At 45.8% G+C, this 23,926-nt stretch overlaps 1 protein-coding gene across 16 annotated transcripts in view; it reads right to left on the bottom strand.

Annotated features, from left to right (window-relative positions):
* The window catches only part of CAMK2B (calcium/calmodulin dependent protein kinase II beta), a 243,909-nt gene that overhangs the window by 58,125 nt on the left and 161,858 nt on the right, over positions 1 to 23,926 (bottom strand). For 11 of the 16 annotated variants that reach the window (XM_075346280.1, XM_075346289.1, XM_075346282.1 and 8 more), the window contains exon 5: positions 11,857 to 11,922. In XM_075346280.1, the coding sequence (XP_075202395.1) occupies positions 11,857 to 11,922 (66 nt within the window). Of the gene's footprint in view, positions 1 to 10,559; positions 10,633 to 11,856; positions 11,923 to 23,926 lie in introns of all 16 variants that reach the window. The other 5 variants (XM_075346281.1, XM_075346296.1, XM_075346283.1 and 2 more) reach the window with 1 other exon arrangement.

The raw sequence follows: 23,926 nt of genomic DNA, 5'->3' as shown, positions 1-23,926 counted from the left end.
AACTTTATAGAGGCAGGAAACGTAGGAAACAATGTAGCTTGTGATTCAGAAACGCCTCCTCTGCCTACAAATTGGCAAGTTCTTTTGTCTGATGAGTGATAAGAAATTAGGGTGAAATGATAAAATTCTGCATATCTACAGCCACCACTAGGGGGAGCAGATGTTATTGCATATTGTGTTTTTATTGACTTTATTCACAAGTAGCTGATTATTTTCCATCCGGCTTTTAATACGTTAACGAATACAATGGAGGCAACATGGATGATATTTTAACAGATCCCATCCTTGCACTGAAGACGTTTTCCCCACAGAATCTGACCTGCAGTGCGGATTTTTATTGCTGTAAGGCTAGTTTCACACTACGTCTTTTTAACATCCGCTGAAAACGTTTTTTTAGCGGAAGTACGGATCCTGCTTTTACAGCAAATAACGTATGCAAACGCATCTGTTATTTTGCAGGATCCTGCACTGGATGTTTAGGGGCGGGCATTGGAGTCATGTGATCGGGAGTGAGGGGAGCTAGACTGGGAGGAGGCTTCTGACAGCTGCAGACGCTGGTAACCAAGGTAAACATCGGCCTTGGATACCCGATATTTATCTTGGTTACGAGTGTCTGCAGCTGCTAGGAGCAGGGCTGCCTGCACACGTAACCAACGTAAACATCGGGTAACTAAGAGAAGTGGTTACGCGATATTTACCTTGGTTACGAGTGTCCGCAGCTCTCAGGTGGGGGAGAGGGAGGAGAGGAAGGGGGAAAGACAGAGATAGAGAGAGAGAGGGTGAGGGAGGGAGTAGAGAGATAGACAGATCACGCGAGACTGGTTCTGGGCATGCTCAGTACAAAAGCAGGATCCTGTCTATCAGCACGCCAGCGTTCACCTGCGTTTGCGTGCGTTATAGTCAGGATCCAGCAATTTGCAGTATTTGGACGGAGCTCAAAAACGCTACAAGTAGCGTTTTTGAAACATGTTAAAAAACTGCAAGTCACCGGATCCGCACTATAACGCAGGCAAACGCAGGTGAACGGATGTTAACGCGAGTCCATTGCAAATGCATTGAAATGAAAACGCATTTGCACTGGATCCGCTTGTCCGCTAAAATAACGTTAAGGACGGATGTTAAAAAGACGTAGTGTGAAACCAGCCTAACTTGTCAATTCCTGCGGATTGGTCGCAAATTTATTGCAGATTTTCCCCATTGATTTGTTTTCCCACTGCAAGTCAGCTATGTGTGAGCCTACACTAAGTAGTATGAAATAAGCTCTTAAGCGCCCCCTAATGGCAACGGCAAGGATTGAAATGTAGAAATTAAAGGGATAAGTGTAATTTAACATCGACTCTAGGGGAGGACAACGCTAAATAAGGCAGAATTATTTTACATTTTTTGATTAAAAATGAAAGGTGTTCAAATTTGGACATTCAGTTTAGCATTGACGCAGCAGAGCCACATATAATGGACTAACACAGGCCAGAGGAACAAAGAACAGCGATCACAAAGACACACAGGACTGTAACATCTTCTTATCAATGTGACTGGAGGCAAAGCTGGCATGTGAGTTATTTTACTTCCTTAAATACCTGTATGGGACCAACATATTATTAATTCATGTGTGATTATAAGGTAGGAACTACTTATCTGGCGCTACATGGGGAGACATAGCAAGGGAAGAGCATTGGTAAGGGTAAAAAGGTGATGGGAAAACCCTGAAATCAAATAGATAGATAGAGAGATAGAGAGATAGATAGAGAGATAGAGAGACAGAGGGATAGATAGATAGATAGATAGATAATAGATAGATAGATAGATAGATAGATAGATAGATAGAGGGATAGATAGATAGATAGATAGATAGATAGAGGGATAGATAGAGGGATAGATAGATAGATAGATAGATAGATAGAGAGATAGAGAGAGATAGATAGAGAGATAGAGAGACAGAGGGATAGATAGATAGAGAGATAGATAGATAGATAGATAGATAGAGGGATAGATAGATAGATAGATAATAGATAGATAGAGGGATAGATAGATAGATAGATAGAGGGATAGATAGATAGATAGAGGGATAGATAGATAGATAGAGGGATAGATAGATAGATAGAGGGATAGATAGATAGATAGATAGATAGATAGATAGATAGAGGGATAGATAGATAGATAGATAGATAGATAGATAGAGGGATAGATAGATAGATAGAGGGATAGATAGAGGTATAGATAGATAGAGGGATAGATAGATAGATAGATAGAGAGATAGATAGATAGATAGATAGAGGGATAGATAGATAGATAGATAGATAGATAGAGGGATAGATAGATAGATAGATAGATAGAGGGATAGATAGAGGTATAGATAGATAGAGGGATAGATAGATAGATAGATAGATAGATAGATAGATAGATAGAGGGATAGATAGATAGATAGATAGATAGAGGGATAGATAGATAGATAGATAGAGGGATAGATAGATAGATAGATAGATAGAGGGATAGATAGATAGATAGATAGATAGATAGATAGATAGATAGATAGATAATAGATAGATAGAGGGATAGATAGATAGATAGAGGGATAGATAGATAGATAGATAGAGGGATAGATAGATAGATAGATAGATAGATAGAGGGATAGATAGATAGATAGATAGATATAGATAGATAGATAGATAGATAGATAGAGGGATAGATAGATAGATAGATAGATAGAGGGATAGATAGAGGGATAGATAGATAGATAGAGGGATAGATAGATAGATAGATAGAGGGATAGATAGATAGATAGATAGATAGATAGATAGATAGATAGATAGAGGGATAGATAGATAGATAGATAGATAGAGGGATAGATAGATAGAGGGATAGATAGATAGATAGATAGATACATACATTAGATAGATAGATAGATAGATAGATAGATAGATAGATAGAGGGATAGATAGATAGAGGGATAGATAGATAGAGGGATAGATAGATAGAGGGATAGATAGATAGATAGATAGATACATACATTAGATAGATAGATAGATAGATAGATAGATAGATAGAGGGATAGATAGATAGAGGGATAGATAGATAGATAGATAGATAGATAGATAGAGGGATAGATAGATAGATAGAGGGATAGATAGATAGATAGATAGATAGATAGATAGATAGATAGATAGAGCCCAGAAGAGGCATCTATGATAAATATTAGGTTTAGGGTTCCCATCAAAGAAAGGTACTCCTTGTATTGGCTGATGGGCTCACATGAAGTGGCAATTTGTGCGCTAGGTACACTTATTTTATAAGTATATTCCATATAGCTAATAATGAGCGAGTTTTGAAATACTCGGATTCGCAATACTCATGTACTATCTAATACTCGCATATGCATTCCGAATAGTGTGTGCAATGCAAGTAAATGGGGAATGCTCGCAATGTAACAAGTAACCTGCACGCCGCACTATTCGTGTGAGTAGCGAATGGTGCGGCATTTGGGTTTCTCGTTACATTGCGAACATTCCCCATCAACTTGCATTGCACACACTATTCGGAATGCATATGCGAGTATTAGGCAGTACATGTTATGAGTATTGCATCATTACATATAGCATAATGCAGTCCAACGTTCATAAAGGTGATAGGAAAACCCTGAAATCAGACAGGTGGGTGTAATAGATAGATAGCTAGACAGACAAAAATGTAATAGATAGAGTCCGGGAGAGGTACAGTGCTGGCCAAAAGTATTGGCACCCCTGCAATTCTGTCAGATAATACTCAGTTTCTTCCTGAAAATAATTGCAATCACAAATTCTTTGGTATTATCTTCATATAATTTGTCTTCAATGAAAAAAAATAATAATTGTCAATAAAGCCAAATTGGATATAATTCCACACCAAACATAAAAAATGGGGTGGACAAAAGTATTGGCACTGTTTGAAAAATCATGTGATGCTTCTCTAATTTGTGTAATTAACAGCACCTGTAACTTACCTGTGGCACCTAACAGGTGTTGGCAATAACTAAATCACACTTGCAGCCAGTTGACATGGATTAAAGTTGACTCAACCTCTGTCCTGTGTCCTTGTGTGTACCACATTGAGTATGGAGAAAAGAAAGAAGACCAAAGAACTGTCTGAGGCCCTGTGCGCACTTACCGGATTTTGCCACGGATTTCCTGCGGTTTTGCTGCATGTTTCGCTGCAGAAAATGTTCATAACATCGCTGCAGTGAATCACCAGCAAAACCTATGGGGAAAAAAAATCCTGTGCGCACTAGGCGGATTTTGACAGCTGCATGTTTTGCTGCGGGATTCCCGCAGCAAAAACAATTACATGTCAATTCTTTTCCACACATCGCTGCGGGATTTCACTACATTGACTCCAATGTAATCGTGAAATCCCGCAGGGAATAACGCAGGCAGCAAATTCTGTGCGGTTCACTGCGTTTTCCTGCGTTATTCCCTGCGGTATTTCGCGGTTTACCTCCGGTAATGTACATCGCTATCTGCGGTTTGCAGGGAAGTGATGTCATTACAGGAAGATGAAGCAGAGCAGAGAGTAAACACACACAGAACACAGACACAGACACATAGAAATCAAACGGAAATATAGAAAACAAAACACGTGGGCTCCGCTGTATATTTACCGTCCAGCCGAGGTAAGCACACAGTGGCGGTCCGGTATTCTCAGGCTGGGGAGGGAGAGGGGCAGGGTTAATGTCCCCCGCCTCACTCCCCCTCCCGCAGCCGAGAATATCAGCCGCAGCTGCCCGGCACTGTCGCATGCATTATGCGGCACTACCGGAGTGTCCCCGTCTCTTCCTGCTGCCGTGTAGCAGTGGCAGTCAGGGTAATACAAGGAGTTAATGGTGGCGGATCACCGCCATTAACTCCAGGCTTGATCATGGCAGCGTCTATGAGACAGCTGACATGATCAACCCGTAAGTAAAGTGAAAAAAACACACCCCGAAAAATCCTTTATTTTAAATAAAACACAAATAAGCCTCGTTCACCCTTTTATTAACCCCTCCCGAAACAAAGCTCCGACGTAATCCACAGCTCCGGCGTCCTGCGATGCTTGCATCCAGCCGCAACTGACACACAGCGCTGAATGCAGCCTCACAGCACTGCCAACCGTGAGAAATGCAGAGTGTGCTCACAGGGACTCCTATCTATCTATCTATCTATCTATCATCCTTCTATCTATCCCTCTGTCTGTCTGTCTATCTATCTATTCTTCTATCTATTCTTCTGTCTATTTCTCTATCTGAGAATGAAATGACTTTTTTTTTTTTCAATGTGCTTTATTGCATTGAATGCAATAAAGCACATACCAACCCGCACGCGGCAAAACCGTGGCAATACCGCGGTAAAACCTCCGCAAACCGCGGTCTGCCGCGGGTTTTTACCGCGGGTGCGGTAATCTTTGAATACCTGCGGAATTTTCTTGAGAAAATTCCATTTTCCAGTGCACACAGGGCCTGAGGACTTGAGAATCCAAATTGTGAGGATGCATGAGCAATCTCAAGGCTACAAGTCCATCTCCAAAGACCTGAAAGTTCCTGTGTCTACTTTGTGCAGTGTCATCAAGAAGTTTAAAGCCCATGGCACTGTGGCTAACCTCCCTAGATGTGGAAGGAAAAGAAAAATTGACGAGAGATTTCAACGCAAGATTGTGCGGATGGTGAATAAAGAACCTCGACTAACATCCAAACAAGTTCAAGCTGCCCTGCAGTCCGAGGGAACAACAGTGTCAACCCGTACTATCCATCGGCGTCTGAATGAAAAGGGACTGTATGGTAGGATACCCAGGAAGACCCCACTTCTTACCCCGAGACATAAAAAAGCCAGGCTGGAGTTTGCCAAAACTTACCTGAGAAAGCTTAAAACATTTTGGAACAATGTTCTCTGGTCAGATGAGACAAAAGTAGAGCTTTTTGGGAAAAGTCATCAACATAGAGTTTATAGGAAAAAAAAGGCATTCAAAGAAAAGAACACAGTCCCCACAGTCAAACATGGCGGAGATTCCCTGATGTTTTGTGGTTGCTTTGCTGCCTCTGGCACTGGACTGCTTGACCGTGTGCATGGCATTATGAAGTCTGAAGACTACCAACAAATTTTGCAGCATAATGTAGGGCCCAGTGTGAGAAAGCTGGGTCTCCCTCAGAGGTCATGGGTCTTCCAGCAGGACAATGACCCAAAACACACTTCAAAAAGCACTAGAAAATGGTTTGCTAGAAAGCACTGGAGACTACTAAAGTGGCCAGCAATGAGTCCAGTCCTGAATCCCATAGAACACCTGTGGAGAGATCTCAAAATGGAGAAGGCGCCTTCAAATCTCAGGGACCTGGAGCAGTTTGCCAAAGAAGAATGGTCTAAAATTCCAGGAGAGCATTGTAAGAAACTCATTGATGGTTACCGGAAGCGGTTGTTCGCAGTTATTTTGGCTAAAGGTTGTGCAACCAAGTATTAGGCTAAAGCCTGCTTTACACGTTGCAATTTCGCATACGATATCGTATGCGATTTGCAACGCCCCCATCGTATGTGTGACACGTTCAATTTGTTGAACGTGCCACACAAACGATTAACCCCCCGTCACACGTACTTACCTTCCATACGACCTCGACGTGGGCGGCGAACGTCTACTTTTTGGAGTGGGAGGGACGTTTGGCGTCACGCGGCAGCCGGCCAATAGAAGCGGAGGGGCGGAGCTGAGCAGGATGTAAACATCCCGCCCACCTCCTTCCTTCCACATTGTGGGCCGGGAGCCGCAGGACGTAGGTAAGATCTGTTCATCGTTCCCGGGGTGTCACACACTGCGATGTGTGCTACCCCGGGTACGATGAAGAATCTGACGTGCAATTCTAGAGAAAGGTACGATGTGCATGCGATGAACGTTTTAACGTTCAATTGCAATCGCACGTACCTGTCACACACTGCAATGTACCTTACGATGCCGGATGTGCGTCACTTACAACGTGACCCCGCCGACACATTGTAAGATACATTGCAGCGTGTAAAGCGGGCTTAAGGGTGCCAATACTTTTGTCTGGCCCATTTTTGGAGTTTTGTGTGAAATGATCAATGATTTGATTTTTGTTTCATTCTCTTTTGTGTTTTTTTTCATTGCAAGTAAAATAAATGAAGATAATAATACCAAAGAAATTGTGATTGCAATCATTTTCAAGAAGAAACTGAGTATTATCTGACAGAATTGCAGGGGTGCCAATACTTTTGGCCAGCACTGTATGTTTGATAAATATTAGGTTTAGGGTCCCATCAAAGGTACACCTTGTCGTGGTTGATGGGCTCACATGAATTGACAATTTACTGTATGTGCTAAGTACACTTATTTTCTAAGTATATTCCATACAGTATAATGCAGTCCAAATTTCATACATTCAATGTTTGCATACATCTTAGCGCTTACAGAGTGCTGCTGTATTCCTTTGTATATTGTGCAGTCATAGCAGCTTGCACCTGTTTACCCTTGCTTTATTCTGTTAGTAGATGCTGATAAGTTTGTTTTTCAAACATAGACAGAAAGAGGATTATAGATAGATTTTTGTAGGTATAGATTTGCAATTATTTGCGTTTTGCCTTACATTTAGTGGTCCCGTCGGGGCATCCATCTGAACCACCCCTCCCCCACCCCGCAAAGCATGTATCGGACGCATGCGCCAACAGGGCCACTGACTGTAATGGAGCACACTACGTTACTATATGCTCTGTTTTGTACCATTTTTGGGCATATACGTTTTCTGCAGGCATACACCTGAACGTAGTCGACTATGTTCAGGTGTCCACCTACAGAAAACGTTTATGCCAGAAAGTAGCACAAAACAGAGCACACGCTAACGTAGTCTGCTCTATTACAGTCAATGGCCCTGTTGGCGCATGCGTCTGAAACACGCTTTGCGAGGGTGGAGAGAGGTGGGAGAGGGGCGGTTTGGATGGATGCTCCAAAGGGACCACTAAACGTAAGGCAAAACGCAGTGTGACAGTAGCCTTACTTAGTGCTGCTGTATTCCTTTGCATCTTGTGCAGTCATAGCAGCTTGCACCTGTTCACACTTGCATTATTATCATTATAGTTAGGCAATGCTGATTTTTTTGTAAATAGATAAAAATTAGATAGAAAGAGGATAATAAATAGATTTTTGTGGGTAGGTAGATAGATTTACAATTATTAGACTGGTGTAAATAGCAACATGGCAAGGTCTAAATAGATAGATAAATAAATAGATAGATAGATAGAGGGATAGATAGCTGATAGATAGATAGAGGGATAGATAGCTGATAGACAGATAGATAGAGGGATAGATAGATAGAGGGATAGATAGATAGATAGATAGAGGGATAGATAGATAGAGGGATAGGTAGCTGATAGATAGATAGAGGGATAGATAGATAGATAGATAGCTGATAGATAGAGGGATAGGTAGCTGATAGATAGATAGATAGATAGAGGGATAGATAGCTGATAGATAAATAGATAGATAGATAGATAGATAGCTGATAGATAGAGGGATAGATAGATAGATAGAGGGATATATAGCTGATAGATAGATAGATAGCTGATAGATAGATAGATAGATAGAGGGATAGATAGCTGATAGATAGCTGATAGATAGATAGATAGAGGGATAGATAGATAGATAGATAGAGGGATAGGTAGATAGATAGATAGATAGATAGAGGGATAGGTAGCTGATAAATAGATAGATAGATAGGTACATGGATAGATATATAGATAGATGAATGAAAAGCTTTGTGACCTCTGATTCTTGACCTCAAGTTTGTAAGTTTGTTTGTAATGTCCAGTAGTGGCATAGAGGTACAAAGCTGGTGGTGATGATGATAGATAAAGGACATAGAATATTGTAATTGAGAGACACATGGACGAGACAGGAGAGAGCTCAGGAGGGGGAGGACATAGAAGAGACAGATGGAGGAGGAGAGAGACTAAAAATAGGTGCCAAAGCCAGCAAAAAACAAGCATAAGAAGAAACAAAGCAGAGAGGAGGAGAGGGATTGAGAAGTGTATGGAGAAGAGAGAATTAGGGGAGAAGATGAGGAATAAGTTTAGAAGTAAGAAGGCAGAAAGAAGAAAACAGAGGACTGGAATAAAACTGTATAAAGGGGGAAGGAGAAGAGTCGGATGATTGACTGAAGGAGAGAGATAAGAGGGCAGATATGAGTCTGTAGGATGCAGTGCACATCATGCAACTCATTTGCAGAGCATCACACCACAGGCTGTGAAATACTCTGTCCTTTTTGTCCTGCAATGCTATCCATCCCCATGTCCCCATGGGCAGGTGCGCAGAGCTGTGCATGCTGGAACTTGTACTTTTTTAAAGATAGGGAAAAGCCGACTCTCTGTTTATTGGGTAGGAAAAAGGGGATAAAGAGGGCGACTGCAGGTACCAAGATGGCGGTAATGAAGCTAGAAGAAATAATGTAACATGATGAGACAAACCAAACAGGGGGAAATAAACAGAGAGTATTGTGCTTAGATAGTCACAGCTCATACAATTCATACTCTAGAAACATACATACATTGCAGGATTGATGTGTAAAAATTCAGAACTAGCACTGTAAGTATTTAGTGTTATACCTTCTGGAAGACGATAGGTGGCGCTATATAAGTGAGTGCGCAGATAGTTGACCCATAAAGGGGACCGATTGCTATTGCTATGATATAGGCCTTTTTTCAACTCCATGATCGGTCTCATATCTTTTTGCTGCTGATGTTTTTAGTCAATTGATTTACTTTTTTTTAGGAATATTGGTTCATTCAGTACCCTGGACAATCAAGCACATGGCCTCGGGCTACACAGTGACTTTGGCAGCAATTCAAAACACGCGAGCTAAGAGCACTCTATGCCGCTGCTACATGGCAGCATAGTGCCGATGAATGGGGCCGCGAAATATCATGACCGCAACAAGCACGTCTCAAAAAGACAGAACCAGTTAGATTTTTGTCGCAGTACTTTGTGAGATGCAATGCGACCCCATTGCTGCAAAGTAGCAGTGGCATAGAGTGATCTATGCATTGGCCACAGTCGCCATGTTGCCTGTGCTTTATTGGTTACATTGCATGTCTCTAACCATGCCAGATTGCCAATTTTAGACAAAAGTGCAGGCCTGGTTAGCTATAGGGTCAAGCACTGCATGCAATATTATTGGGGTATATTACATGGTGCCTGAATAGACTTTTTTCATGCAAGCATGCTCAACGCGTATATTTGTGCTATTTTTATAGTACCTACAATATATGTATGTATGTATGTTTAATTAATTTCCTTAGGCAGACCCCATCACACGCTGACGGGTGCATAGGTCACTTTTTGCTGCACAGCCTTTTAAGAGTTAAGCAGTTCTCAGTTTCACCCCTTCATGCCCGCCTGGATGCACATTCCCGTCGTGGCTTTGCACCAACCTCTCTTGCTCCCCATGCACTGTGTTCTCCATAGCCAGATGGTATAGGGATGTGATGGGTGCAGTACCCACAATGTGCCAGTTCTCACCTGGGACCCCCATGCCATGTCACCCCCTCCCCATCAGGAATACTAACCTTCAAGTCCCTGTGTACAATGTCACAGGAGTGTGTGAAACAAACACTTTCTAATATCTGATGGAGACAGTGACTGTAAAACAAAAACCAGCATACCCACAGGGTACAGGAGGACGATGAAATGGGACCAGTAAGGGCACGGGTGAGAGGGATAGAAAGCATATGGCATTTGGATATATAATTGTCGAGAAAGGAAAAGGGTACAGTAGTAGGGAATTGGTGGGTGGCATGTGGAAAAGGAGAGGTGGCATTGGAGGCATAAGGAGAGGTGGCATGGGAGGCAGATCGTGCACAAGGTAAAAAGGCGGACGACAATATGCATGGTATACAGTATAAACACCACCAATATATCACAGAAAGGGAAAAGAGACGGAGGGAGAAACAGATTGAGAAAAGGAAGAAGGGGACAAGAGGAGAAAACACAGTGTCTTAACATCACAAAACATCACATTAGAATAGAGGCAGCATGCAGGACTATACAGGGACTGTGCACTACAGACAGGCTGCCTGCGGCTCTATGTGCGGATACACTATAAGTCTCAGCATGCTTTGTCACTCATCACTAGGAATACAAAAATGATTTACAAAAAAAAGACCTCATTTAACCAATATGGTGTGGAGTAAAAAAGAACTGTTGCCCATAGCAACCAGAGGCCATAACTTATTTAACAGCTACGAGCGTCTCATCTGGTTTCTGTGGGAGTTAATTGTCACAAATGGGACCCACATAACCTAATGGGTCAAAATAAAGTCAAGATAACTGGACTCTGATTTCTATGGGAAACACTTGATAGATGAGGCCTTGAAGGCCTCATTTATCCAAATTAGTAGTAAAACAGCCTTAGCAACCAATCAGAGTCCAGATTTCATTTCTCAAACTGCTGTGGGACAATGAAAGCTGTTCTCTGATTGGTTGCTATGGGCAGCAAAGACAGTGTACTGTTGGTTTTCATAAACAAGGCCCCACTGTGTATATGAATATACTTAATACTGGTGGGTGGGCAAAATGAAACTGCAGGCTCCTGGATATGGAGAAACAGTGATATCGTACTGTATTATATGTCTATTGTCAATTTGGAGGCCAAAGGAAAGTTGAATCACCTTAAAAATAGAGCAATAGCCCTTCTTATAGGAAAAATGACAGCCCCAAAATGATTAACACATTTGTATTCATTTCTGTTCAGGATATATGTATGGGATTTACACCGAGGCAAGCTAACACGTCATTGACATTGGCTGGAAGGGGATAGGGATGAGGTGTAAGGGGAAGGGTACTCTGTGTCAGGAGAGTACTCACCTTGCATCAGCTTCACTGTAATATTCTCTTGCCACAATATCCTCAAATAACTCCCCGCCTGTGACCCTGGAACAAAACACAAGTAACAGTCATGGATTATAAACACCATAAAATACCAATCAGGCAGCAGAATTTTTCTATATGAAACAGAAGGACCCCTCACTCAATTTTTTAATTTAATGAATAAACCCCTCCAATAGGCGCTGTTCCACTGATTCTGAAACAGTTTTTCTTTTCCTTCTGTGCCCCTCTGTTACAAAGTCTTCCATTCCCCCGGTAATAAATTTGCCGGTCAACCAACTGGACGTATACTACAGAACTTAGTTGACCCACACAGAAGTTTTGTGGTATATGTGGCTCCCCTGAGGCTCTGGTCTCCACAGGGTACTGCACCTCAATTAAGGTGCGGTATCCATCTCAGGTAAGGGGGGGTTAATCATCGGTGTTCCACATTCACACTCTACATACAGCTTAGGAGCCTACACACAGGGTAGGATGGCTCAGGGTAGGCAGGGGGGTGGCCATCACGATACATGGGACTTCCCTGGTCACTGAAGCCAGCCACCTGAGGGGCAGGTTTCACTTGGGGGTAGAAGGAGGCGCAAAACACTCACACAACGCAGATCAGTCGGGACCATAGTTCTGACAAGACTCCTATGGAACTCTTGAACTTTACTAGGCCGGGGGCTTGGAGCGGGAGCTTGGCCAGGGTACCTACCGTATTTTTCGCTTTATAAGACGCACCGGAATATAAGACGCACCCCAAACTTAGACATAAAAAAGGTAAAAAAAAGAAAAATGGGGTCCGTCTTATACTCCGGTGTTCTCTTACCGGAGGGGGGCAGCAGTGGTGGTGAAGCGGGGTCACAGGAGGCACAGGTTGTGCTGGCAGGCGCGGCAGGTCAGTGGCAGCGGGGTCCGTGGTTGCAGGTGCCGTGGTTGCAGGCGCGGTGGCGTCCGCGGTGGCAGGATCCGTGGGGTCCGTGGTGGCGGCAGCAGCCGTGGCGTGTGAGCCGTGCAGCAGGCCGGTGCAGTGAGTGTCCGCGGTCCCGGTTCAGTGGTGGCAGCGGCGGCGGCAACTGCTCAGTGGTGGCAGCGGCAGGGACTGCTCAGTGGTGGCAGCGGCAGGGACTGCTCAGTGGTGGCGTGTGTCCGCGGTCCCGGTTCAGTGGTGGCAGCGGCGGCGGCGGCTCAGTGGTGGGAGCGGCGGCAACTGCTCAGTGGTGGCAGCGGCAGGGACTGCTCAGTGGTGGCGTGTGTCCGCGGTCCCGGTTCAGTGGTGGCAGCGGCGGCTCAGTAGTGGGAGCGGCGGCGACGGCTCAGTGGTGGAGTGTGTCCGCGGTCCCGATTCAAGTAATGGCGCCCGGAGCGACGCATGCGCAGATGGAGCTCTCATCCAAGGGCTCCATCTGCGCACGCGCTGACTCCCGGAGCAGCGCGTGCGCAGATGGAGCTCTCATCCAAGAGCTCCACCGGCGCCATCATTTGAAAGTGGGACCGCGGACAACTGGTAAGCTGCACAGCCGCCCGCCCCGCATGCACAGAGTGGCAGCCAGCAGGCTGCCCGCCCACCCCGCGTACAAGCCGCCGGGTACCTGTGCTTGCGTGCGGTGGCAGCCGGGTACCCATGGCTGTGTGCGGGCGGCAGATGGGTGACTGTGTGAGGGCGGCAGCCGAGTACCTGCACGGGCACCCGACTGCCGCTCGCACACAGCACCCGGCTGCCGCCCGCACACAGCCATGGGTACCCGTCTGCCACCGCATGCAAGCACAGGTACCTGGCTGCCGACCCCACACAGCACCCGCTGCCGCCCGTACACAGCCACGGGTACCCGGCTGCCGCTGCATGCAAGTACAGGTACCCGGGCGCTTGCATGCAGCCACAGGCACCCGCCCGATCGCCTCAGACAGGACCCCCCCCCCCCCGCTACCGCTTTATAAGACGCACCCCCCATTTTCCTCCCAAAATTTGGGGAGGAAAAGTGCGTCTTATAAAGCGAAAAATACGGTAACTGCTGAGGAGGACATCCTAGAAATAGGACATTCTCTCCTTCTCTCTTCAAACACCGGTGGTGGCCCCAGAGACCAGCACCTGGGTACAGCATAAAATCAGTGAGCAAAAGAACCTGGAACTGAAGCTGTCGACTCAGACTCTGATTAGCGACGCCGTCGCCCCACACTCCGGCGCTCCCAAGGGACTGCCAACCCACCGTTATCCACCCGGGGCCCTCTCCGCCTGTGGGGAACGACACAATCCTGACTGCTGTAACACCTGCCCTGGGGAGGAATCCTGCAGCGGCTGCTACTCCCAGGCTGCATACAACAGGTGGCGTCACAAGAAACTTTCCCAAATACGCCGCTTCCCCCACCATTTACTGTACGCATCAGGGCAACGGAACCGGACAAGGCCACCCGTGACATCGCCTGACCTGACCCAAAATGGCCCAGCAATGACTAGGTTAACCACCTGCCCCATGGGGCACTACATATACGCCAAGTTGGTGAAAAGGGGGGACATAACTTTGGAATGGAGGGGCACAGACAAAAAAACAAACAACTTTTTACAGACTCAGTGGAGTGGCAATAATTGGAGGAGATATTCAATTTAGATTACATAATCCACTGAAAGGACATCTTTAAAGGGGACCTATGCGCAAATATCCCTTTCTATGTACAACCCCAATGAAAAAAAAAAAGTTGGGACGCTGTGTAAAATGTAAGGAGAATAGCAATACAACTATTTGTATATCTCTTATAGACATATTTTAATCACAACAGAACATAGAACACAGATCCAAAGTTAAAAGTTGCCCATTTCTCCATTTCATTAAAAAACAAACAAACAAACAAATAAAAATCATTTAGAACTTGATGGGAGCACCAAATCTCACAAAAAGTTGGGACAGGGTTAACAAAATGCTGGAAAAGTAAGTGATACTAATAGAAAACAGCTGAAGGGTCAATTTTACTCTGTTACATGACGGTATAAAAAGAGCATGTTAGAGAGGCAGAGTCTCTCAGAAGCAAAGATGGTCAGAGGTTCACCAATCTGTGAATAACTGCTTCTAAAAATTGTGCAATCATTTCAGAAAAATGGCCCTTACTGTAAAATTTCAAAGACTTAATATCCCACCAACTACAGTACATAATATTGTCAAAAGATTCAGAGATTGTGGAAAAAAAAATCCATGTGCACAACATTCAAGGCTGATGGTCAATACTGAATCTAGTGATTTATGGGGAAACAGGTGGCACTGCATTAAAAAGTCATGATTCAGTCTTGCAAATCACTGCATGGATTCATGAATATTTTCAGAAATCATTGACATATGCAGAAAAAAGAAAAGTTGAGCTCACCCAGTTCCGTATATTATTGAGGCTTGTACTCCCAGACGGTGCAAGGAAACAATAAATACGACCAAGAAATTCCAACGAAAGTAATCGATAAGGAATCCAGCATCCAAGTCCAGTGATATGATAAAATCCAAAAATGTATTTACCGTAATGTAGAAAAAACACTCCATGTTAAAAACAATATCCATATGGCAATCACAGAGGACGCGTTTCGGATATCACATCCTTATTCTACATCAGGATGTGATATCCGAAACGTGTCCTCTGTGATTGCCATATGGATCTTGTTTTTAACATGGAGTGTTTTTTCTATATTAAATATATTTTTGGATTTTATTATATCTCTGGACTTGGAGGCTGGATTCCTTCTTGATTACTTTCAGAAATCATTGTCTGTGAGCTCAGTTCGCCATGCAAACCACAAATGTAAGTTAAAGCTCTATCATGTAAAGAAGAAGCCATTCATCAACACAATCCAGAGACGCTGTTGTCTTCTCTGGGCCAAAGCACATTTAAAATGGAAGAATACAAAATGGAAAACTGTTATGTGGTCAGATTAATCAAATATTGATATTATTTATGGAAACCATGGATGCCGTGTCCTGCAGACTCAAAAGGAGAGGGACCTTCCAGCTTGTTATCGGCTCACAGTTCAAAAGCTTGCATCTCTGATGGCATGAGGTTGTATTATTGCCTGTGTTATGTGCAGTTTACATATGTTGAAAGACACTATCAACGCTGAGCATTATAAGTTTTTAGAACACCACATGTTTCCATCCAGACAATCTCTAAGCCATGTGCTGCATCCATCACAACAGCATGGTTCCATAGAACAAGAGTTCGGGTGATGAACCGGTTGCCTACAATCCAGACCTTTGACCAATAGAAAATATTTGGCGCATTATGAAACAAAAAATACGGCAAAGACCCTGGACTGTGGAGCAGCAAAATTCTACATTAAGTATGAATGGGAACACTTTCCTTTCCCAAAACTCAAGCAATTGGTCTAATCTCTTCCTTGATGTTAACAGACTGTTGTAAAAAGAAGGGATGCTGCACAATGGTAGACATGGCCCTGAGTTTATTTTTTCTAATAGAATGGAAAAATGTTTTAAGGGGATATTGTTGCTTTTTTTTTACAGTGTGCCTGAGCACTAGCAGGCACGTAGTTGGTAACTACCTGTTTGTTGTGCCCGGCACCGTTCTCCGCCGACATAGAGCAGTCAAAGACCACACCTGCTTGCAAATCTTCAGTTTCCGCTGATGTTATATCAGAGCAGTGGCATCTTTTCCGCTCTCCTATATTGATGGGGGCGCGACTGGCAACATCATGCTGATTGACAGCTGGCTCCCCACTGCCTAATTGCAGGGAGCCGTCTGTCTTGATGCCAGTAGTCACGCTCCATCGACAGAGCAGTCCGGAATAAGAATAGCTGCTCTGTTGACATAGAGCAACTGAATCGTTTAATTCTCTGTGCCGGCACCGCGTACAGCAGGCAGGTAGTTGTCTCTGATAGCCCACTACTTGCCAGTTAGTTTTTAAGCACATAGGAAAAAAAGTCCACGGACCACCCTGTTAATTTTCTGATCTATGTTCTATGTTCTGTTTAAAATACGGCTATAACAGATTTGGTTATCACTACATTTACATTTTACACAGCATTCCAAGTTTTTGGGAATTGTGGTGTAATTTGGTTTGCATATGACCTTTTTAAAAAGCATCAATGAGATTTTAGGGAACTAAAAAGACAAACAGGGAAACGGGTCCTTGTGTTTTAGAATGTCCAATAGGTGCACAAACATGGCACACAGTGCCTAATTAGGCTACACAATTGTTTATCTCCTAAGGAAAGGTGACTACCTGCCCAGGAGAATGTGCCCACTGGTGTCCTGGAAAACAAGGCCAACAATAGTCTGCGGAGGCCCCTTTTAAACCAATCGTGTTGTTCAACAATCTTATTTTTGAAATATTAGTTATGAAATACCAAGAAACTGCTGAAAAGTATACAGCCACTACTATTACAATCACAATCTCCAAAGAGTGCAAGAGTAGGAGTAACATAGAGGTCCCGATTCAACAAGAAAGGTGCGCTGGTGTAAGAGGCACTAAATTAATTCAGACGCGTATGACTCTTAAAGTGGTGGTCCACTGCTCAGCATTAGTGGCCACATTGATGTAAAGCTCATAGAGAATGCTTTTGTCAAATACCTTGTGTAATAAATTATGACTCTGAGAGGTGCTATTGTATTGTGGTCCGCTCATCCCCATCACGTGACCCCCGGGCTCCATGACCTCTGAGATTTGGAGGTGTCACGTCAACTTCCAGTTGACCATACATCAGCGAGGCCGGACCCAGTCTCCCTGAGTGACTGGGCTGTGGGCGGACTTTCACCACTCGTCACACCCCTGCATCGCTCCTGCTTGTGGCGCTCTGCAGGGAGGGAGAGAACGCAAAGAGTGCTGAGCTGTGATGAGCGGTGAAATTCCGCCCACAGCCCAGTCACTCAGGAAGACTGGGGCCGGCCTCAGTAATGTCGGGTCAACTGAAAGTTGACATGACATCAAAGGATCTCAAAGGTCATGTGATAGGGATGAGCGGACCACAATAGCGCCACTCAGTCAGAATTTACCACACAAAATATTTGAGAAAATCCTTGCTAACCTCTTGTGCGGTCTACTCGGGCAGCATTGTCGACATGATATCGGCACACTAGACATAAATAGGTTATTATATATATATACCTCTGGATATGAAGACGGTTGTTTTTTTAAGCAAACTGCAGCTGGGGGAAAGGTTTTTTAAGGCCCCACTTGCCATTCCTACATTCAGTGTAGGAACCTCCTTTTTATCAGTGCTGGACCCGCACACAGGTGTTTCTTTAAGGCCTCTTTCACACGTACGTGCCTCTGGTACGTGTATGGTCCGTTTCCTCACGTACCGGAAACACGTACACACGTAGACCTATGTCTTCCTATGGTGTCGGACACACGTATGTATTTTCGCACGGAACTGTGGCGCCCTGCCTGGACAAGCCAGGGGCAACAGGTAACAACACACACACCCCCCCACCCCCAGCAGTTCACAGCAGTCATCCCCAGTGAGACCTGATTTCTTCCCTCGGGTTCAGACAGACACACCAGGTGGGTGGAGTCAGGCAGATGGGCACGCCCACCAAGGAGTTTAGCTGGCCTGAGGCAGCAAACAACGCAGACAAGTCCAGGCAGAGGAAGAGAGAAGAGGTCTGCAGAGAGGCAGACGCAGACTGGGGCCTAGGTTGGAGCCTAGGTCCCTCGTGTAGCCAGTGAGGCAGACGGTGGTAGCCGTCTGCAGGATCCGGGAAGACAGTCTTGGTGGAACCGTAGGTAGCCGGGACAGGGTAGTGGCCCGTCCGGTACCGAAACGGGGAGCCAGCTGGAAACCGGAGCGCAGGAAGAGCGTACATGAAGGAGAAGGAAAGGACTTACACTACCAACCTGGAGTCAGGGGAAAAACACCGCAGCCGCCTGTGGGACCCGTCCATCCAGCCGTTTGTTGGACCAGAGACTCCGTGTAAATTACTGGCTGAGTGAGTACCACCGTGCTGTGCGGCACAGCGCTGCCCTCGCGACCCTGCACCTCATCAAGCCCCGTAACCCGCCTGCCATCCATCCCTACCCCTCACCGGGTCCCGGGACAACCAACCGCCCTACCCACGGAGGGGAGAACCAACATCCAAGCTGCTCCCTTTCACCGCTCCCTGGATCCCCGTCCAGAGCAGAAGTGGTGTCACAACCTCACCACAACCGTCGGTGGCGTCACGGACAATATCCCTAAACCCAAACCACCCCCTTTCACTCACGGGCGAGGAACGCCGCTCGAGTCCCCGGGATCCGGCCCACCGCTCGAGCCACCGACCGAGCAGCAGCAGCAGCAGCCGGACCAGAGCAGTGGGTGAGCGCAGCGTTCCCTCCTCCGCCTGCGACAACTTGGCGTCACGAACAGGATCTTACCGCTCTGCCGTCTGGTAGAGGTGCGCCTTGTGACCGCCGGAGGTGTCCGGCCGAAAATTTTGAGAAGCCGCCATTTTGGGCGCGAAAAATCCCCGCTCGAGCGTCTCCTCGAGCAGTGGAGGCGCAAAAGCCGAAACCCCGCCCCTGTAGAGGAGGTGCCGGAGAAACACCAAGAGGGCACGGATGGCGTTCGGCCGCATGTGAACCGTGGCTGTGGAAGCAGGGACGCCAGGACTCTGCAAGTATTTGGTTCCTGGAGCACCGTTGCACGAGATGTCCCGTCCGTCCGGCACCGCTGATGACGACGGCCCCGGCAGTCCGCCCTGCCGCGATGGAGATGACGACGGCTCCGGCAGTCCGTCCGGCTGCAACGGCAGCGAAGTACCCATCCCGTTAACAAATCTGGGCCCGTTCCTGGACTGGGGTCAAGGGGTGCTGCCCACTTCTTAGGGGCGGCATCAGGGCCAGGTTTTTGGGTGGGTGACTGAAGGACCCGTTCCGTCGTTATTATTAAAAGTGTTTTATTGTTGTTGCAACGGTTGAAGCGATATGCCTCCCGTAAGGGAAGATTGGAAAAAAAATGCTTATGTTGAAATGTTTTTACATGTTTCTTACATCTTTTTCAGTTTGTGAAAATAAAACCGGTGATGGACGGGCAGCCCGCGGACGGTCTGCATTTTACTAAGGGGAAATGTGGCGCCCTGGACAAGCCAGGGGCCACAGGTAACAACACACACACACCCCCACCCCCAGCAGTTCACAGCAGTCATCCCCAGTGAGACCTGATTTCTTCCCTCGGGTTCAGACAGACACGCCAGGTGGGCGGAGTCAGGCAGATGGGCACGCCCACCGAGGAGTTTAGCTGGCCTGAGGCAGGAAACAACGCAGACAAGTCCAGGCAGAGGAAGAGAGAGGAAGTCTGCAGAGAGGCAGACACAGACTGGGGCCTAGGTTGGAGCCTAGGTCCCTCGTGTAGCCAGTGAGGCACACGGTGGTGGCCGCCTGCAGGAGCCGGGAAGACAGTCTTGGTGGAACCGTAGGTAGCCGGGACAGGGTAGTGGCCCATCCGGTACCGAAACGGGGAGCCAGCTGTAAACCGGAGCGCAGGAAGAGCGTACATGAAGGAGAAGGAAAGGACTTACACTACCAACCTGAGGTCAGGAGAAAAACACCGCAGCCGCCTGTGGGACCCGTCCATCCAGCCGTTTGTTTGACCAGAGACTCCGTGTAAATTACTGGCTGAGTGAGTACCACCGTGCCGTGCGGCACAGCGCTGCCCCCGCGACCCTGCACCTCATCAGGCCCCGTAACCCGCCTGCCATCCATCCCTACCCCTCACCGGGCCCCGGGACAACCAACCCCCCTACCCACGGAGGGGAGAACCAACATCCAAGCTGCTCCCTGTCACCGCTCCCGGGATCCCCGTCCAGAGCAGCGGTGGTGTCACAACCTCACCACAACCGTGGGTGGCGTCACGGACAATATCCCTAAACCCAAACCACCCCCTTTCACTCACGGGTGAGGAATGCCGCTCGAGTCCCCGGGATCCGGCCCACCGCTCGAGCCACCGACCGAGCAGCAGCAGCAGCAGCTGGACCCGAGCAGTGAGTGAGCGCAGCGTCCCCTCCTCCGCCCGCGACAGAACGTGTGTCCGTTCCGTACATACGTGTGTCCGTTTGTTTCTCACGCCGACATGTCCGTTTTATCTCCGGCATCACGGGTGTCACACGGAACGCAATCGGGTCACATGTAACACACACAGACCACACGGATGTGTTCCGTGTGACACCCACCGGAGAAAAGACATGTGTCTGCGAGAAAAAAAACAAACCTTTACTCACCTTCTCCAGCCCTCCTGTCTCTGCCGCTGCTGTCACTTGCTGCCGACCGCCGCTCATTATGCTCATTTAATATTCATTTCACTGCGGCCGGAAGCAGCAGCAGCAGGGAGTCGGCAGGAACGGAGACCGAAGATCAGCACCACGGACAGCGAAGCCAGGGACAGGTGAGCAGAAAGTTCCCGTTGTCCGTGTGTTATCACGGATAACACACGGAGAACACACGTAGGCCATACACACAGCACACCGAGGGCAATACGCACCTTTGACACGTCCGTGAAACACGTGCGTGATTTTCACGGACATGTAAAAGAGGCCTAAGGAAGATGTAACAAGTACCATATATGTTATCTCCTATCTAACAGATAGAGAATAACATTCTGATCACTGGGGGTTCGATCTTGTGCTCTTAAAGATCTTTAGAACGGGGGTCCTTAGAATCCTATAGGAATGGAGTGGAGGTTGAGCATACGCCCCACAACTCCATTCATTCTCTATGGGATTCTTGGAGAAATTAATTTCAGGCATGGTAAAACTCGTCAGTGCAAACTTCAAGTTTATAGAGTTATTCTCTTGCTATTTTTGAGACAAATTTGGTGCGCTACCCAACGGTAACTCTTTTCACCCTAATAGTTCTTGCATATATAGTGGATTCGGGGAGTATTTTCTACAGTCTTTGAGAAGCCCTGCTTTCCAGGTAGTTTTTGGAGACATTGCAAGGTGGACAGATTTGCCAACGCTTCTGGGACTCTGGGAAGTACTTTTTCCCTTTTTTTTCCCCCAGGAGCTCTTTAGAGTTTCTGGAAGAATTGGCAAGTATGAACATGTAGAGTGGGATATCTATCCCCGGTTGGCCATTTAGCAGGGCTGAAAGCCAGGGGCTGAACTATAGAAGGTGCAGTGGGTTGCAGTCACACTTGGGCCCTGGAGCCAACGGGTGGCCAAAAGATCTTTGTCCCATATGAGAAGTCCAACACCATTAAATCCCTATGATGGAGGCTTTGCAGGATATTTTGAATTGGTGCCCACAAGCTTCAAGTTACACGAATGGAAATGGATGGTTTACTGGTGCAGAAGTAAATGTTTTTATATCCTTCACAAGATCTCCTTCTCTCCTCTCATCTCCTCTTCCCACAATCGCATATAAGATTTCTCCCGTGCCTCACCTATACTCTGGAACTTTCTACCCCAGCATATCAGACTCTCACCAACTGTGGAAACCTTCAAAAGGAACCTAAAAACCCACCACTTCCGACAAGCCTACAACCTGCAGTAACCCTCAGTCTACTATACCACCGCACAACCAGCTCTATCCTCACCTACTGTATCCTCACCCATCCCTTGTAGACTGTGAGCCCTCGTGGGCAGGGTCCTCTCTCCTCCTGTACCTGTCTGTGCCTTCTATTGTTCATGATGATTTTACTTGTCTATGTATGCTCCTTTTCACATGTAAAGTGCCATGGAATAAATGGCGCTATAATAATAAATAATTATAAAAATATCATCATAATAGGGTAGAATATTGCCGTGTAGAGTTCCTGAGACCTACACTTGAAACCAGAAGTTTACAATTTTAAAATTTACCAAATGCCAGAATAATGAGAGAGAGAATATTTAAGGCATTTCTATTACTTTCTGAAAACTCAAAAGTTTACATACACTATGACTTTAAACAATATGGGACAGCCCATATGATGATGTCATGTCTTTGGAAGCTTCTGATAGGTTTATTGTCAACATCTGAGTTAACTAGAGACACACCTGCGGATGTATTTTAATGCCCACCTGAAACACACTGCTTCTTTGTGTAGCATTATGGGAAAGGCAAAAGAAATCAGCCAAGATCTAGGGAGAAAATTGTGGACTTGCACAAGTTTGGTTCATCCTTGGGTGCAATTTCCAGATACCTGAAGGTGCCTCGTTCATCTGTACAAACAATTCTATGCAAATACAAACACGGGATTGTCCAGACATCATACAGCTGGAAAGAAGAAGGGTTCTGTGTACCAGTGATGAAGATGCTTTGGTCAGGCATGTGCATATCAACCCGAGAACAAAAGCAAAAGACCTTGTGAAGATACTGGCAGAAGCTGGTAAGATTGTGTCATTATCTACAGTGAAATGAACACTGTATCAACATGGGTTTAAAGGCCAGGAAAAAGCCATTATCCAAAAGAAACTAAACAGATTAATGTTTGCAAATGCACACAAGAACAAAGACCTTAATTTTTGGAGACATGCCCTGTGGTCTGATAAAACTAAAATTGAACTGTTTGGCCATAATGACCATTGTTATGTTTAGAGGAAAATGGGAGAAGCTTTGAAGCCTAAGAACACCATCCCAACTGTGAAACACGAGGGTGGCAGCATCATGTTGTGTGGTTGTTTTGGTGCAGGAAGGACTGATGCACTTCACAAAATTGTTGGCATCATGAGGAAATAAGTAGCAGTATTGAAGCAACATATCAAGACATTAGCCAGGAACTTAAAGCTTGGGCGGAAATCGGTCTTCCAAATGGACAATGACCCAAAGCATTCTGCCAAACTGGTTACTAAGTGACTTAAGGAAAACAAAGTCAATGTTTTGGAGTGGCCATCACAAAACCCTGATCTCAATCCTATTGAAAATTTATGGACAAAGCTGAAAAGTTCGATGTGAGCAAAGTGACCTACAAACATGGCTCAGTTACACCAGTTCTGTCAGGAGGAATGAGCCCAAATTCCTACCAACTATTGTGAGAAGCTTGTGGAAGAAGATCCAAAATGTTTCACCCAAGTCATACAGTTTAAGGGCAATGGTACCAAATACTAATAAAATGTGTGTAAACTTTTGACTATAGAAAGTAATAAAAAAGCCTTAAAACATTCTCTCTCTCATTATTCTGGC

Source organism: Anomaloglossus baeobatrachus, chromosome 4 (assembly GCF_048569485.1).
Source record: "Anomaloglossus baeobatrachus isolate aAnoBae1 chromosome 4, aAnoBae1.hap1, whole genome shotgun sequence".
NCBI classification, from domain to species: Eukaryota; Metazoa; Chordata; class Amphibia; order Anura; family Aromobatidae; genus Anomaloglossus; species Anomaloglossus baeobatrachus.
The sequence above is the reverse complement of the archived record's forward strand: the minus strand, read 5'-3'. Positions and strand labels throughout refer to the sequence as shown.